The sequence below is a fragment of the Nomascus leucogenys genome, chromosome 21 (assembly GCF_006542625.1).
Source record: "Nomascus leucogenys isolate Asia chromosome 21, Asia_NLE_v1, whole genome shotgun sequence".
NCBI lineage: Eukaryota > Metazoa > Chordata > Mammalia > Primates > Hylobatidae > Nomascus > Nomascus leucogenys.
The window spans coordinates 71,248,716-71,266,953 of record NC_044401.1 but is presented as its reverse complement, the minus strand read 5'-3'; the positions used below and the strand labels follow the sequence as shown (position 1 = coordinate 71,266,953).

The 18,238-nt window shown below is 39.7% G+C and overlaps 1 protein-coding gene across 1 annotated transcript in view; it reads right to left on the bottom strand.

Moving 5' to 3' along the window:
* Positions 1-1,518: 1,518 nt before the first annotated feature.
* Positions 1,519-18,238, bottom strand: part of FRMD4B (FERM domain containing 4B) — a 216,578-nt gene continuing 199,858 nt past the window's right edge. The window contains exons 20-23 of the mRNA XM_003264875.4: positions 13,479-13,598; positions 11,781-12,592; positions 7,447-7,579; positions 1,519-3,240 (exon numbers count right to left, since the gene is read on the bottom strand). Coding sequence (XP_003264923.2) covers positions 3,120-3,240; positions 7,447-7,579; positions 11,781-12,592; positions 13,479-13,598 — 1,186 coding nt within the window. The 3' untranslated portion in view covers positions 1,519-3,119. The remainder of the gene's footprint in view (positions 3,241-7,446; positions 7,580-11,780; positions 12,593-13,478; positions 13,599-18,238) is intronic.

Sequence of the window (18,238 nt, the reverse complement as noted above, 5' to 3'; positions counted from 1 at the left end):
GAACAGATCAAACTAATAGTTTAAAACAATTCTGGAATCTTTCTTAATATATTTAAGCTTTTGTGAGTACAAGGAAGAATTTTGAAAAATTTTCTCAAATATAGAAAAATAGATAAACATCAAGGAGGGCGAGGCAATTTTAAAAATCTACGTTGTTAAACATACATCTTTATGAGGTAGATCAGTATGTCTTGATAAAGAGGCCCAAGATATATTGGGCAAAAAACAAAACAAACAAAAAAAAACTAAGTTGTAGAACTGTACTTGTAATATGCTGGACTTTTAAAAAATTACTATATGCATAGAAAAAAATCCAAACAAATATACGATAAATTAACTGTTACATCTGTGAGTGTTAGGCTAAGGGGCACAATTATGTTTTTGTTATGTACTATTTTGGTTTTGCATTTAAAATTTTTACCATGGTATTTTGTAATAAAAAAGAGGAAACATACACGTTGAATAATGTACTTTTGTCACTTTTGGCTTTTAATAAATAACGTAGTTTAATTGGTTTAATATCAATGTGGTTGAGAAATATTTTTCAAAAGAGACAAAGAAATTCATGCAGTAGGATTGCTGAGCTTCCATTTCTTTCTTCCCCCCCCCACCTTTTTTTTTTCTTGAGACAAGGTCTAGCTCTATTGCCTAGGATGGAATGCAGTGGCACGATCCTGGCTCACTGCAACCTCTGCCTCCTGGGCTCAAGACATCCTCCCAACTCAGCCTCCCAAGTAACAGGCACACATCGCCATGACTGGCTAATTTTTGTATTTTCCTAGAAACGGGGTTTCATCATGTTGCCCAGGCTGGTCTTGAACTCCTGAGCTCAAGCAATCCTCCCACTTCGGCCTCCCAAAGTGCTGGAATTACAGGGGTGAGCCACCATGCCTGGCCCTGAGCTTCCATTTCTATACCTTCTTTTCCTCTTTGGGAGCCAAGTTATATTTTCCCTTTCAAGGCATACTTGCAAGCGTAACCATACCATTTCTGGAACAGAAAAGTGTTATTTTATGCAAGATACATGTATGGAAATATTAAGGTCTCCCTATATTTCATTTCCACTCCCTTCTCTACATTATGTAGGATTAAAGGATGTCGGAGAACTAATTTCTTGAATTTAGGAGACCTGTTTGCCAGTCTGTGAAATTAGTATAAATTACTTGCTACAAATAAACAACATTCCCAAGATTAAAAAACTTAAAAGTTCTCATCAGTCATCCTTAGTGAGACAAACTTCCGTATTTCATCAATTCTAAGGCAACTTTATTGTAAGACACAGCATTATTTTTATGTACTATCAAGAAAAAACTGCCAATTCAAGTAGAATATGCCGTCAATAAAAAGATGAACCATGTTTTCAAATGTAAATATTTAAAAATGTACATCCCGGAATTAATAAAATACGGTAATACTACAAATAAAAATCCGAAACCTTGCCCAGTATGATTACTTGAAGTAGAGCACTGCGACCTGCTTCACATGAACCCCTGACATAAATGGAAGAAAACGTAGACATTTTCAGTAGCACACCTTTTGTTTATTGACCTATGTAAAAAAATAATAGGTCTTGAAAAGTCAGAACAATAAAAGAATATGCAAAAGGGTTATTTCTGATTCTAGAAGGCTATACAAATATGCAAAAAAGGAATAAGTTATTTTTTTTTGCTTGTCTTTTTTCCAAAATTTTTTCCCAAACTTCATTTCTAATTATACAAATGACTAAGGACCAGTTTAACAAATCGTTTTTATGTATATATTACATGCTTTGGAATATAGATAGAAAATGTTCCAAAAAAGTTGTTCAGAAACTTTTCTATTCACAATATGAACAAGAAACTTGTATAAAAGAGGGGGGAAAGGAGCACCTTTTATGGAATTTTGAAGCAAAGATGACAAAAAAGATCAATCTGGAATATGGAAATCATTTGCTTTAAAAAACAAACAAACAAAACCCTAGAATAAACCATAGCTAATTAGTTCTTCCAAGGAAAGTATGAGGTAGTTTTAGCCTCATAATTAAATCCACTGCAGCTTGGAGTTTTTTTGTCGTTGATGCTGTTGTTTTTCTTTTTTAATGTTAACCTTGTTTTTGTCACTTGGTGACTTGGAACTACTTGTGGAATCCAGACTTGTTTAATTTTCTAACGTTCACCATTTTAAGGCACGCAATTCATCTACGATGAAGTGGCTTTTTTTTTCTGTTGTTTTGGATGCTTTCTGTATCATCTTAAAATGCTTTTATAAACTCATAACTATAAAAACTTTCCATATTAAGTCTGCCACTTCAAATGACAGCCGAGTTGGAGAATTACCAGCCAGAACAATAGCTCATCATGCAATTAGTGGAGAAAGGAAAAAGGAGCTCCATGATATTGTACCTTAGAACATTCTCCAAGCAGACTTTGTCAATTATTCAGTGGGCTGCTTCATTTTCCCCGATCTCCTACCATAAGTTATATTACAGGATGCTACGGTAATCAGTTTTTCCAGAACCCATTTTATGGTGCTTATGAAAAACATCACTCTTTATAATATCTTAAAAAACATTTACACTCATTCAGAACTTCATGAAAATCCAGCTTCAAGTAATTTTCCAATACTGTCTAAATTGTCCATGTCTGTGTAGAAAGAGCATGTTACTCTTTGTCAGCTCACGAATTCAAACTCTGATGTGAGCAATGACTTTGGAGCTTCTGGTTCCCCTTCTCTCACCCTGCTGAATTGTACTCTGAGATTTCCCCTGTCCTTATTGCCGTGGGACATCCTGAATGCCCTTTCATGTTTTTGAGGTCTGCCTTTAACAACTTTTTTTCCCTTAAAAAGTGCTTGCTATTGATGAAGGCTTCACACTGAGTCCTCTCTTGGCAATACTCCAACACGTGGGCAGACCCTATAGTTAGGTTAGTGCCTAGAGTGTGAAAGGCCAAATCCTCCTTCAGGGGCTTTGTGTGGCTTGGTGTGTGATTCACTGATTCACTTCCAGGGCAACTAAATCTTCTCTTCAACCTTTGATGTCTTTAGGTTTCTAAAACGAACGTCCTCTCGGAAGACGAATACAATTTGCAAGGCACACTAGTGTGAGAACGCAGTGCTTGGTCAGGAGGTCCAACTGCAGTTCAGACTAATGTTCCAGGCTTTGAATCTTCATGCCAAAAGAGTCTCTGCTCACTACTCTCCAGGCTGTCTTCCAGCTGGTTTCCATCTGTACCATCCAGTTGACTGATTTCCGTGTATTGTCTATTAAAGAAAACCAGTAAAGTGACTACTTGTGGCTATATTTTTGTCCCCACAGCACAAAGACTACTACATTTAAAGAAGTTAGTAGGAAGCACTGTTAAGAAAAATTTCCCAAAATGTAGAGATAAGGGAAAGGATAAGGATGACTGCATGTTCTTTCAATGTCATACTGGAGCATTGTTTAACAGGCCCATAAAAGGGATTATTTAATTGTCTGGAAAGATATACCTTTGTTTAACTTGTGTTTACCATTGATCAGGACCCAGACTGTATTAAGTTACATGTTAACTTGTAGATTTTTGTCTCAAAGAAATACAAATAACTTGTCTAGTAAAAAAGATTATGGTTACAGTTTTATTGACCTATAGGACATTAACTGGTTTTGTATCTAATTTAGTAGTCTCTTCCAACATTCTTTCTTTCAGTGTCTCGAATTCTCTTTGAAAGAGCTTTACCATCCTGCTAGTTCACCTATTAATGAGTTAAACAAATCTTTGGCCCATGGCCATTTTTATTTGTGTGACAGCTATATTTTTAACTTTTTAAAAAGTATATTGTGACAATCCCATTTGAAGTATTCTTCAAATTAAGGGAATATGCTAGATGCTTTCCTCAGGGATAAAATAATATATTTAGAAGGTGGCAGGGGCACATAGGGACATATTTGATATCCCTAGGGTTTATGGGTCAGGCATAAATTGGAAGTGACCCAGGAAACAGCATCATATTTAAAAATCATATGCATATTTAGATGGCAATTCCAAATGAGAGCATCCTATCATACAAACCATTCCGATAAGCAAAACCGCATTATTGTAACGGTAGGTTAAGAGAGATTAGATAGTTAGTTGATTTCTTTTTTATTTTACATTCCAAAGTATTTTAGTAAAGATGACTTTTTTTTAAAGTCTTTGGAAGAAGAGCTTTGGAAATAAAGGTTTTTAGTGTTTTCATGTAACATAAAAAACAAAGCCAGATTTCATAATTTCACACATCAGTCAGTGCAAGCAAAACTCCTGCTATGCAAGAAGCAACACACAGATTGGAGGTACTGTACTTACTACAGCTGGCTACACTTAGCAAAAGAGAATTTACAACTGATCTCATTTCTGGAGACACAACCATTCTTGGGGATAGATGCCCTTGGTTTTGCCTAGTAATAGAGTTAGATAGGAAAGGAGAAAGGGAATGGAAAATAGGAGGTGAAAGAAAAAAGTTATTTGAAAATACAGTTTGCAGCAGCAGAGCCAAGAATTGACTGTATTATATACTAGGTAGCTTCAACATTTCTACTTTGGAAAGATTATGCTAATGACAATTATGCCAATTGTACTAGAAAAAAAATTTTATTGGTAAAAATTAGTACCTTTCTATAATTTTAAGACCTGGATACTCTAGGGCAAAGAATCTTTAACTAATATACACTTTATTTTAAAAAACAACAAAACACTAATATATTGCCATGCATTTCAAAGCTGGCTTAATGGAAAAATCTAGCTTTTCATCTTTATCTTAAAACCTAATTTCTCTCTTATTTTAAAAATCATGATTTCATAAAAACGATTTACAGAATTTTAGAGCAAATTTCTAAACCTTTATGAATGATTGTTATTGTCCTTGCCTTGTTAATAGGTTAAATTGATCAGACTGTATCCTAAAAAGAATCCTAAATAAACAAATGGATGGAAATAAGTACTTCTGTATCTCTGTGGCTGGAAGGGCAAAGTGGCAAATCTTTCTGGAAGGCAAGAGCTTAAAAAAATACACTTTTCAATTTAATCCATTAACTCTACTTATTGGAATGTATCCTAGGAAAATAATCTGGGATTCAGACAAATATCTTAGACAAAGATGTTAACAGCTGCAATACTGGGCTGGGTGCCATGGCTCACACCTGTAATCCCAGCACTTTGAGAGGCTGAGGCGGGCGGATCATGAGGTCAGGAGTTCAAGACCAGCCTGGCCAACATGGCAAAACCCTGTCTCTATTAAAAATACAAAAATTAGCCAGACGTGGTGGTATGCGCCTGTAATCTCAGCTACTTGGGAGGCTGAGACAGGAGAATCACTTGAACCTGGGTGGCAGAGGTTGCAGTGAGCCGAGATCGTGTCACTGCACTCCAACCTGGGCAACAGAACAAGGCTCCGTCTTGGGAAGAAAAAAAAAAAAAAACAGCTGCAGTACTTTAATAAAAAAAAGAAAGAAAAATCTAAAAGCCTCTCAAAAAAAAAAACTTCAAAAAATGAGGAGCTAAGTAGGGTATATTTGAGTGGAATATCATATTGGTCATATAAAATAAGGTTTAAAGAGTTTTAAAACACATAGGAACATGGTTATGTTATGACGTTAAGTTTTTTAAAAACTGGAGATGTAGAATTTCATGTACAACATAAGATGTAAAACTGTATGTACAATATCATTATAACCATGTTAAATGGACAGAGAAAAATGGGGAAAATATGCCAAAATGTTAAGAGCTGCTATCTCTGGATGGTGGAATTATGGCTAATTTATTTCCTACTTCTTTATCTTTTGATAATAAATTTTTCATCATGAGCTCATATATGCACACGCATACACAAACACACAATAGGGATCTTTAAATAGCTTCAAATTTCCTCTATGTTATGCCCCCTCTGATCCCCTATCAAGCCATCTTGGGCTGTCTGATATATATGAGCAGACCTGGTAAAAACAGATTTTCTCTAAAAATGCTTAACACTTCCTGAGTCCAATGACAGTAGTGTTAAGGATATTAGAATTGCATAATGCACCAAAAACTGTATAATCATTTCTGAGTCAACAAAAAGGCAAGTAAAATTACACAAACACGAAAATAATTTGCAAATATATGTTAAAAAACGGTTAGAAGTAAACTGAAAAGGCTTGGCTCAAATTTTAGGCCAGTCATTTTGGTTCTTGCTCCTAACTCATTTTCAAACATTATTTACAGAAGTCCACGCTATTTGACATCCTCTGAAGTATATTTTCATTAAAATTCTATTTTGAGTATACCCTTTGTTTAGCTGAGACAATTGGCTTAATATTTCAAGCCAAGAAAAACTCCCACTGAATGTGGAGAAAAAAAAGGCATTTGGGGCTGAATATTTGCAATTTGCTTGTAACAGTGAGTGTCTTGATAACAAACTGCTAAATTCTCAAATTTACCAGCATAGAAACCTTTATAAGTTGTAGTCTGTAAAACTTAATATGTAGTCTATGCCTGAAGCAATATGACTCAAAGAAACTAAAATTACACATTCTACAAAAAGCAGAAAATGCCCTACTTCTTGGTATCATGGGTGTGGATTATCTTTTATGGGAAAGTAAAAGGGAGAAATGACCTCTTCAAACTTAATTCCCGTGTATAACAAGAACGTTTTTTAAAAAGTAATTCAGAGTTTGCAATTTTTAAAAAAATCAATTTTAACAAATTGCTCTTGTACATTTCCTCTAATGTTTACAAAGAACTACTGTTACAGACAAACAGGACAGCTGGCTGTGTCTGTTGCTTCATAACAAACATAGGATCAGATAAAAAACACAGCAAATGTTTGAAATCCAGCCTACCAACTGTCTAAGGAACCTTGGTATGAACAGCCTTTCCTGGAGTAGAGAGATTTTTCCTGCAAGGTTTCGAAAGAGACTTAAACGGACATATCACAAATAGGATTTCAAGTACCATAATTTAAAAAATAAAAGCTTCAGACTCAGAATTCAACGTACAGACTAAAGAACAGAATGCGTTAGATGAGGGGTTAGCAAACTTTTTCTTAAAGGCCAGATATTTTTGGCTTTGGTGTCTGTGCAAGTAGTTCTTTGTAAACATTAGAGGAAATATACAAGAATTCAATGTAATACTGAAGACCAGGGTCAAATTTGAATGAGTTAGATTAGCGGTTAGCAAACTTTTTCTTAAAGGCCAGATACTGTTTGGCTGATGGTGGCCAGATATTTTTGGCCTTGGTGCAACTACTGAGCTCTGCCCTCATAGTGCAAAAACAGCCATAGAGAACATGTAAGTGAATGAGTGTGGCTATTCTCCAGTGAAACTTTATTTACCAAAACAGGTGGCAGCTGGAGTTGGACCACAGGGTAGAGTTAGCAAACTCCTGAACTAGATTATCTGACATTTGTAAATTAGGATCCCTGAATTCTTTTGAACTGGAACAGGCTCCTAGGATTTTCCAGCAGTGCTTCCTCACCTGCTTGGAGAGGGTAAAGGATTATAGACATTGCCATAGCAGCTGGTGTAAGAAGAATGTGCTGGAGTCTCGTAATCCGACAGCCCTATGGTCAACTGGGTCCTCCAGTTCCCAGAAGCATTTGTAGAAGACACTGGAAATAAAATGGAAAAAGAGATAAAATTAATGGAAATATTAAAAGTGAAAAATTGTTAAGGTCATTCAGATGTACACTGCAATCAGCTTTGTCAGAGCAGAGATTTAAAAGGGTTTGAAATAACAGAGTTCCTATTCCAATTTAGTGACTTCCTGGCTATGTGACCTTAGGCAAGTAGTTTATCCTCTTTAAGCCTCAGTTTCCTCATCTATAGAGTAGGGATAATAATATTAATATATTCTGTATAGGTATGATGCCAGGATTAAATAAGGTAATTATGAAAATCTTTAGCACCATACTTGATACAGAGTAAGCACTCAATAAATAACTATTAATATTATTATTGAGAATAAGATTAATTGAAAGATAAATTTGTCAATTCAAAAAATAATTTAGGTTGGGGCCGGGTGTGGTGGCTTATGCCTGTAATCCCAGCAATTTGGGAGGCCGAGGCGGGAGGACCACTTGAAGCTAAGAGTTTGAGACCAGCCTAGCCAACATGGTGAAACCCTGTCTCTACCAAAAAATACAAAAATTAGCTGGGCATGGTGGTGCATGCCTATAATCCCAGCCACTCAAGAGGCTGAGACAGGAGAATTACCTGAGCCCATGAAGTTGCAGTGAACCAAGATCACACCACTGCACTCCAGCCTTGGTGATAGAGTGAGTCTCTGTCTCAAAATAAATAAATAAATAAAAATAATTTTAGGTCAGCTCAGTGGCACAAGCCTGTAATCCCAACACTTTGGGAAGTCAAGGTGGGAGGATCACTTGAGCCCAGGAGTTCAAGGCTAGCCTCAGCAACATGACGAAACCCCATCTCTGCAAAAAATACAAAAATTAGCCTGGCATGGTGGTGCACACCTGTAGTCCCAGCTACCTGGGAAGCTGAGGTGGAAGGATCACTCAAGCCTGGGAAGTCAAGGCTGCAGTGAGCCATGTTTGCACCACTGCACTCCAGCCTGGGCCACCAAGCGAGATCCTATCTTAAGAAAGAAAATAATAATAATACATAAATAATTTTTTAAATAACTGAAAAGACAAGCAAGAAAACAATTCTCATACATTGTGAGAATCTTCCCATTCACGTTATGGTGTTATAAAGGTAAGATGATGAGTCTGGGTTTGTCGGAGGCTTTGGAGGAAACGTGTTCCATAAGCTGACTTATTGAAACTTGACTATTCCTCAGCTAAAGACAACACTGGCCACTAACAAGATCAAGGCTATTTTTTGTCTTAAAAAAAAGTGTGTGTGTGTTGGGGTGTGGATTGTGGGGAGAGACGAGGTGGTAACTAACACAGGAAGGAATTCAGGAAGAAGGGATTTAGTTCTACAGAGGAACTGAACTGGAACAAGACAAGGACATAATTTGGGAGCGAAGCCCAACAAATGCCTCATCACTGGACGTTTTGTTGTCCTCTCTATAAAACCAGTTCTGCTCCACGCCTAGGATGGACAAGGTAACCACAACGCCATGATGCTCGTCCAAGACTCAAAAACCAGCACTGCTCTTTTTCCATTTCCTGTTTCTGGCTTCAGATCTACTCCTCTTCTCTCTCATACCCACAAAGTGGCTGTGATCACTATGGAACAAACACATTTCAAAACTCATCTGTAGCCCTGGATGTCATGAGGTGTTGACTAACAGATGTAACACTCTGAGTTTGAGCTTCTAAGCCATTTCCAGACTGAAATCAGAGGCTCTAAGCCTTGGTGGTTAAGACGTTAGAGCTGTGGGGCCGGGTGTGATGGCTCATGGTTGTAATCCCAGCACTTTGAGAGGCTGAGGTGGGAAGATCACTTGCAGCTAGGGGTTAGAGGCCAGCCTGGGAAACAGAGCCCAGTCTGCACAAAAAAATAAAATTAGCCAGGCATGGTGGTGTGTACTTGTAGTCCTAGCTACTTGGGAGGCTGAGGAGGGAGGATCACATTGAGCCAGGGAGTTTGAGACTGACTGAGCTATAATAGTATCACTGCACTCCAATGTGGGTGACAGAATGAGACTCTGTCTCTTTAAAAAAAAAAAAAAAAAGGAGCTGAGCTAGGGTAGAATCCCCAGAATCCCCATCCCACCACTTAGTAGCTTTGGAAGGTGGGTTATTTAAACTCTGTAGCCAGAGTTGCCTAAGCTGCAAAATTAGGATGATAACAATAAGCATAACAATAGCAATCACTATATGGAACTGTTGCATACATTAAATAGGAGAGTGCATGTAATGTGTTGAATGTACATGGCATCCAGTAAGCTGCCAACAAATGGTAGTTGTCGTTACTAAAACTGAGTCACCGAGAGATCCTTCAGGTGGCTGGAAGGGACTACAATGCCAGGACTAATCTGGCAAATATCTGGAAATTTATCTCTCCATGAGAATGACGCCCGCCTGTTGTAATACATTTCTGCAGTTATAAAGTGGAGACAGAAATGAGGGGAATTCCAGAAGGGAATTCTGGGAGTACTGATTCCATCCCTGTAGTTCTTTAAAGAGTGATGCCTTTTGGTCTGTGAGGCCACATCTTGCTGCTGTCAGCAAGGATCACACCAGGTCTGAAACAGGAAGCTTTACCTCTATTTCACCTTTACTAAGCTAGCAGGCAGGAATGTTGAGGTTCCTCAGTTACACCTGCTTCCCCCAGGCACCACCCCAGTCCTGTGCCGTGGTGACCACCCACACGCATCTCAGCCCTCCTTGTTTGGTTTTTCCCTTGTAGTACTCTGCCTATCCTGCCCAGGTTTGACCTGTGAAAGTTTCTCACATCTTGAACTTTAAAAGGAAGAAGGGTGTTTTCTAGGACAGAGCCATAAATAATTACAGAAGCCCTTTCATATGTTAGATGTGGTCATAGATGGGACAGCCCTAGTGGAAGTCCAAAGTCCTGCACAAATAGGAGAGAACTTGAACCCAAATAGAAATCTCCATGGAAACGCCTCTTGTCAACAAGCACATGAAACTTTTAAAGGTGTAGTTTTCACTTGACTATTATACAATGACTCAGGAATCCTTATACTATGTCTCACTAAGGTGTCACGTTAATAAGGGAGAAGGTGAGACTCATGACCTATAGGTTTTCTGGCAGTTTGAGAATTCATTCATTTCTTAGTTTTAAAATTGCTTAATGTTTAAACAGTCCTCTGGCTGCTGACTCTGAGCTCATCGTGGCCAGGAACTAGTTCAACAATGGGTCCTCCACATCTTGAATGTGGCTGCTCATTTGCTGAATAAATAAAACCATACACAGAGCCTCCCCTATCTTCTATTTCTCTACTTAAAGTACCTAGCACAACTGGGAGTAGGCAGGAATTCCTCCGCAAATGTTAGCAGAGTTAGGGGCCAAAGTCAACATCAAGGGTATAAAGGAAACATCTCTAATCAAAATTGTCTTTGAAAATCCCTTAAGTCAACCATAACGTAGGTATATATGAATACTGAGTTACAATGTGCATGGCCAGGCACTGTGGCTCTTGCATGTAATCCCAACACTTCGGGAGGCCAAGGCAGGAGTGTTGCTTGAGGTCAGGAGTTTGAGACCAGCCTGGGCAACATAACAAGACCCAACCTAAGCCTCCCTGTTTCTACCAAAGAAAAAAAAAAAAGAAAAGCAAATTACTTAGAACAGTGCTTAACCAATGCCAGCTCCTATCAGGATTCTTACGAGCCTTATGCAGGCACTTGAGCATTCAAAGCAGTCCTTTGAATCTTGGCGGTGAACAGGGACGGATGTGTAATTCTAATGTTTTCTGCTTACCTGAGGGTTTATTCTTTTAAAATATCAAGACTCAGTGACGTGAACACATTTAAGAGATGTGCCTGTCAACGTAAATCCTAAAAAGATAAAGCAAGTGAAACCCCTAAAACATTCCAGCCTAGGCGACAGAGCGAGACACTGTCTCAAAAAAAAAACAAAAACAAAAAAACAAAAAAAACCCTAACACAGGGCAGCACAGAGAGTATGTATTCAATCAATGTTTGCTGGATTTGAATCTACAATTTGCTTCATTAGACTCAAGTGTACTGAGTTCTTTGGGGAGCTGGAAGGAACTGTTTTTAAGTTGGAAATTCTTATTGTGGGCTTCCACCGAATGGTTGCCCCACTTTTGACCTTGAGTACTGGTCTCATGATCCGTGGAGCGGTTTTTGGTGGGCAGGAAACACGATATAAATAAAATCCAGGTGTTGCGTGTTTTTACGGTATTCTCACCTGAAGAGTAGGAGGATGCACGACTGCTTGGAGAACAAGGTACTTGCAGCCCCGCAAACCCCAGGCATCTCTGTGATCCCCTGTCTGAGTCAAAGCTGGTCTGCAGGCTGTGCCCCTGATCCTTCTGCCCAGAGGCCCGCTGGTACCAGCCACGCAAGTGCTCAGCGACTAAGGCCTTGTGGATGTTTTTGGTGATGTGCTCCGATTTTGCAGCAGCCTTCCTTGGCAGCCGGAGAGTTGCATACGGGTTATGGGGTACCCGGTCAACCTCATCTTCATGAAAGGATCTGCTGTAGTCCCTCTGGCGCTCATATCCATAGTGGGCTGAGGACCGGTAGGAAGGGTTGACACTATACTGTCCCTCGGTGTCATTCTCATAGACATAACCACCACTGTAATAAAAGTCACACTCTGCATAGGGTGTGTACCCGGCAATGTAGTAACTGGAAGACGGTGGCTCCTGACTCTTTGAGTAGACACCATTCCTCAAACCATCCTTTTGTGCTAGGTTGGGCATGCTTCCTGAATTTGAAGTAGAAACATTCTGTTTCTTTGACCTCCTCCGACCCCTGGTGCGAGTGTCCAGGGTCTGGGTCGTGTAATAGGGGCCGGTAACTGGTGTCACGCAGTAATACTCTGTGCTTGATTGGCTTGTATAAGAAGACCCGTCATCGAGGATTTCTGTGCTGCTGCTTCTTTGAGATTTCGAGAGGGAGAAAAATGGCTTATCGCTGTCCATCTCGGAGAGCAAGCGGGACTGGGACTCCAGGCTTCCACTCCGCTGGCGGCAGTGCTGAGATGAAGATTCGGGTCTGAAAGAGGAGAAAGGCAAACTTCTCAACACCAAGAAGAAAAGGAGGACCCAAATAGGAGAAAAGAGAACACCATCCTGAATGACCGAATAGCTCGGGAATTACAAGAGGACTCTGAAGGTAGCCAAAGCTGACTGCACAACAGAATCCATTGTTCACCAAATCTATTGGCTCACACGTAGGTTCATTTTGACCACGGTCAAAATGAGAAAAGAACCGGGTTCTGTCAGTTGCGCAAGCCAAATCCTTCCTTGAGGGTAGGGAAAGACATAGGCTGAGGATGCACAGTTTGCATCAGAGCCTGGAAAAACAAAAACAAAAACAAAAACCCAACGTGTCTTTGGAGGGTCCTGTCTTCCTAGAGGATATGAAGATATGATACATTCGAGTGGAGGTCAGAGGTGGCTGGGCTGAGTCATGGCACTGCTATTTCCCAGCTGTATGAGCTCAGGCCAGATATTTAACCTCTCTGAATCTTACTTCCTCCTTTGTAAGATGAGGATGAAAACAATATATAATATCTAGCTCACAAAAGGCTTGCTGTAGGGACTAAATAATCCAGTGCATATAAAACATTTAGCACAGCACTCACAAACATTTCAAAATGTTGCTATTGTTACTAACTTCATCCTCACCATTGAATAATGAATGACAATCTGTGACTGGGGAAATTAAGGTACTAAAAATCTGATGTATATTCGAACAAATCAAATACATTTTCTTTGCCAACATATTTGAAACCATAAGTTAGCAGAAAATGTAAAACCATAAAACAAGGTCCTGCTACAGAAAGTCACTTGAAATGATTAAAAAACACAACAAAGCAAGACAGAACCTCAAAGCAAAAATCAACACAGCTAAAGCAACGAGAAAGAAGCTCGCTTACTCCAAGTGGCTGCTGCTGTAGGCGTTTCGGGTAAGAACCGGCGTGGTGGGCATGCTTCGTCCTCCCGGGGGCCGCCTCTCCAGAGTTTTGTAAGGGCTGCTGTGTGTCGACAGCATTTCTCTGTGGTGATAAAAAGAAGAATTCAGGAAATGATGAGTCTCTCAACATCTCTGGCAAACTTGTCATAAGCAGATACGAAACTTACTAGAAGCCCAAGGAAAGGGAAAATAGGGAGAAAGATAGGAAGGGTGTCTTTGTGGTTCACTAAACCACAAAGAAAACCCGCTAAAACAGCGGGAACATATATGGTCTGACCTTCTGAGTCACAAATATGTAGGGAAAAAAAGAACTTTTAATAAAGAGTACACTGAATAAAAAGACTCAAAGCAACTAGAGCTGTTTATGTACGCACCTGAACATTCAAAACAGTCCTTAGATGATCAAATCTTGGGGTGAACAGGGATGGATATATAATTCAGCAAACTCCTTTTTTGTAAACAGTCTAGAATACTAAATAGTGTTTGGCTTTGTGGGCCAGATGGTCTCTAGAGCAACTACTCAGCTCTGCCCTTTCAGTGCAAAAGCAGCCATGGATAATATGTAAGAGAATGGGTATGGCTGTGTTCCAAGAAAATGACCTATGGATGCTAAATTTCATATCATTTTTACAGGTCATAAAATATTATTGCTTTTGATCCCCCCCACCACCAGCTACCTAAAAATATAAAAACCATTCTTAGCTCACGGGCTACACAAAAACAGGCAGCAGGATGGATTTGGCCACTGGGCTGTTGTCTGCTGGTCCCTGGACTAAGGACAACAACTTTAAATCACTATGTCTACTTCCCAGCACAGTGACAACACAATTTGAATTTTTTTTTTTTTTTGAGATGGAGTCTTGCTCTGTCGCCCAGGCTGGAGTGCAGTGGCACAATCTTGGCTCACTGCAAGCTCCGCCTCCCGGGTTCATGCTATTCTCCTGCCTCAGCCTCCCGAGTAGCTGGGACTACAGGCGCCCGCCACCACACCTGGCTAATTTTTTGTAGTTTTAGTAGAGGCGGGGCTTCACCATGTTAGCCAGGATGGTCTCGATCTCCTGACCGTGTGATCCGCCTGCCTCGGCCTCCCAGAGTGCTGGGATTACAGGTGTGAGCCACCGCGCCCGGCCTGAAGTTAATTTTTTTTAACTAAAAATAATTTTGATCACATTTTACTTACTACAAAAGCAAGTCTAAGTTCATTAGGAAAACTTCAAAAATACAGATAAAAAGAAAAATTTAAATGTCTATAATCTTTTTTTTAGATGGAGTCTCACTCTGTCATCCAGGCTTGAGGAGACTGGCACAATCTCAGCTCACTGCAACCTCCAGCTCCTGGGTTCAAGTGATCCTCCCACCTCAGCCTCCCAAGTAGCTGGAACTACAGGTGTGCACCACCATGCCTGGCTAACCTTTGTTTTGTTTTTTTTTTTGTATTTTTAGTAGAGATGGGGTTTCACCATGTTGGCCAGGCTGTTTTCGAACTCCTGACCTCAAGTAATCTGCCCGCCTCAGCCTCCAAAAGTGCTGGGATTATAGGCGTGAGCCACCGCCTGTATAGTCTGATACCTTATATACAGCCAGGCAACACTAAATGTTTTCAGATTATTTTTCCTAAGCACATAAACTTATAAGCACGTATCTATGTATAAACATACATATTTATTTTTTAACAAAACATGAGATTTACTATATATTCTTTTTCAACACTCGCTTTTTAAAAAGTTAAGTTGTATCTAACATTTTACGTTGCTTAATATTTGTCTACAGTGTTATTTTAATGACTGCATAGCATTTTATTGTATGGATTTACCATAATTTATTTAAATAATCCACTAGTTTAATATGTAGCTTGTTTTCAATTTGCCACTAGTGTAAGCAATGCTGTAATGAGCATCCTACATGTAGTTAGTTAATTCAGTAGTAAAATTCCTAAGTGAAACTGCTGGATCAAAGGGCAAATCCACCTTAAGTGATTGGAGATGTGGGTATAATAATTTTTAAGACAATGATTCCCAGCTATAATTCTTCCTTTTGCTGAAATAGCTTTGTTTTCCCTAACATAAGAAGCACACTTGTCTCATGTTATCCAATAGCACTTTCTGCAATGACGAAAATGTTCTGGGTCTGTTCTGACCAATACGATAGCCACTAGCCACATGTGGCTGCTGAGCATTTGAATTGTGGCTAGCATGACTGAGGAACCAAATTTTAAATTTTATTTACTTTTAATTAAATTGGCTAGCACGGCTGTAGCTCCTTGGATCTCTTACCATTTCAGGCAAAAGTTCGTAAATGCTAATCCACAAGCTGGGGCTGATATGTGATACAGTTTTCACTGGTCTTTAACAAATTAGAAATATAACAGTGTGGCCAGGCGCAGTGGCTTACGCCTGTAATCACAGCACTTCGGGAGGCCGAGGTGGGCGGATCACGAGGTCAAGAGATCAAGACCATCCTGGTTAATACGAAACACCATCTCTACTAAAAATACAAAAAAATTAGCTGGGCGCGGTGATGGGCGCCTGTAGTCCAAGCTACTCGGGAGGTTGAGGCAGGAGAATGGCGTGAACCTGGGGGGCGGAGCTTGCAGTGAGCTGAGATGGCACCACTGCGCTCCAGCCTGGGCGGCAGAGCGAGACTCCGTCTCAAAAAAAAAAAAAAGAAAAAAAAAAAGAAAGAAACATAGCAATGTGTAGGTTATATTTTCATGAGTCAAAATTTATCCAACTTGAATAATCTAATAATCTACCTTGATTTTGAGAATAATTTCCTTTATTTAAATTTTTTTTAATTTTTATTTTTGGCCCTTGTAGAGCAAATACTTCCCATCTTTGCTGAGATGTGGTATAATATGTTCACTGAAATCAGATCACAAACTTCGGATCCTGCCAAGTTCTAGGCTACCTAGGTTCAAACCTTGATTCCCAAGTTTACTAGTTGATGAACCCAAAGAAGTTATTGATGGTCCCTGGCCCTCAGTGTGCTTATCTGTAAAGGGTAATGACAGTAGTAACACTATCAGGGTTGTCGTGAAGATTAAGTTCATTAATAAATTACATAGAAAGAACATAAACAGTATCTGGGACACAGTAAGTACTCAATATCGGCCAGGTTTAGTGACTTATGCCTGTAATCCTAGCACTTTGGGAGGCCGAAGTGGGCGGATCGTCTGAGGTCAGGAGTTCAAGACCAGCCTGGCCAACATGGCGAAACTCCATCTCTACTAAAAATTAGCCAGGTGTGGTGGCGAGCGTCTGTAGTCCCAGCTACTTGGAAGGCTGAGGGGGGAGAATCGCTTGAACCCGAAAGGCGAAGGTTGCAGTGAGCCAAGATGGCACCACTGCACTCCAGCCTGGGCGACAGAGCAAGACTCTGAAAGTAAGTGCTCAATAGAAATGTTATATGAAATTAATATAAAATGAAATTAACATTACATTAAGTGAAATGTTAACTTTATTTGATTAGTAGTACTACAACGATAGTGAATATATTTTTGATATCAAAATGTCATTTCTTTCAGGGATTCATGGTGCTATTTTTTTGAACGTTTCTTTTTTTTTTTCTTTTCCTTTTTTTTTTTTTTTTTTTTTTTGACACAGCATCTTGCTCTGTTGCCCAGGCTGGGGTGCAGTGACATGATCATAGTTCACTTCGATCGTGAAATCCTGGCCTCAAGCAATCCTCCTGCCTCAGTCTCCCAAGTAGCTAGGACTACAGGTATGCAACACCATGTCTGGCTAATTAAAAAAGAAATTTTGGGCAGGGCACACTGGCTCATGCCTGTAATCCCAGCACTTTGGGAGACTGAAGCGGGTGGATCACCTGAGGTCAGGAGTTCGAGACCAGCCTGGCCAACATGGTGAGACCCTGTCTCTACTAAAAATACAAAAATCAGCCGGGCATGATGGTGTGTGCCTGTAATCGCAGCTACTCGGGAGGCTGAGGTGGGAGAATTGCTTGAACCCAGGAGGCAGAGGTTGCAGTGAGCTGAGATTGCACCACTGCACTCCAGCCTGAGCAACACAAAGAGACTCTGTCTATAAAATCTGTAGAGATGGGGCTTCATTAAGTTGCCCAGACTGGTCTCCAACTCTTCAGCTCAAGTGATCCTCCCACCTTGGCCTCCCAAAGTGCTAAGATTATAGGTGTGAGTTGCCACACTCAGCCTGTTTGAAAATTTCTTTTTAGGCAAAGCAAACAGCTGGTAACTGTTTGTTTGTTTTTTAAAGATTGATCCATACAGCCAAATTCTGGGAACCACTGGCCTGTCATATTTCTAAAACCTGGTCTCATTGCCCTGATAACATTTACCTGAGATATTTGATGAAATGCTTGAATTATCTATTTTACAGATTGAGTTTAACCCATTTTTATTTGCAGGACTGGAAATCAGTCCTGCTACTTGGTTTGGCAGAGTGGACTTTAATGACAATTTCCTTAGACCAGTGACTATGAAACTGAACTGTGGACACTATGTTTAAATCCAGATGATAATTAAAGTCCCTATAAGTTAATATAGATCAAATAGACTTTAAAGTCAAGGAAATGGACAAATGCATTTTAAAAGACTTCTTAAAAATATTTTCAGCCGGGCGCGGTGGCTCAAGCTTGTAATCCCAGCACTTTGGGAGGCTGAGGTGGGCGGATCACCTGAGGTTGGGAGTTTGAGACCACCCGGACCAACATGGAGAAACCCCGTCTCTACTAAAAATACAAAAT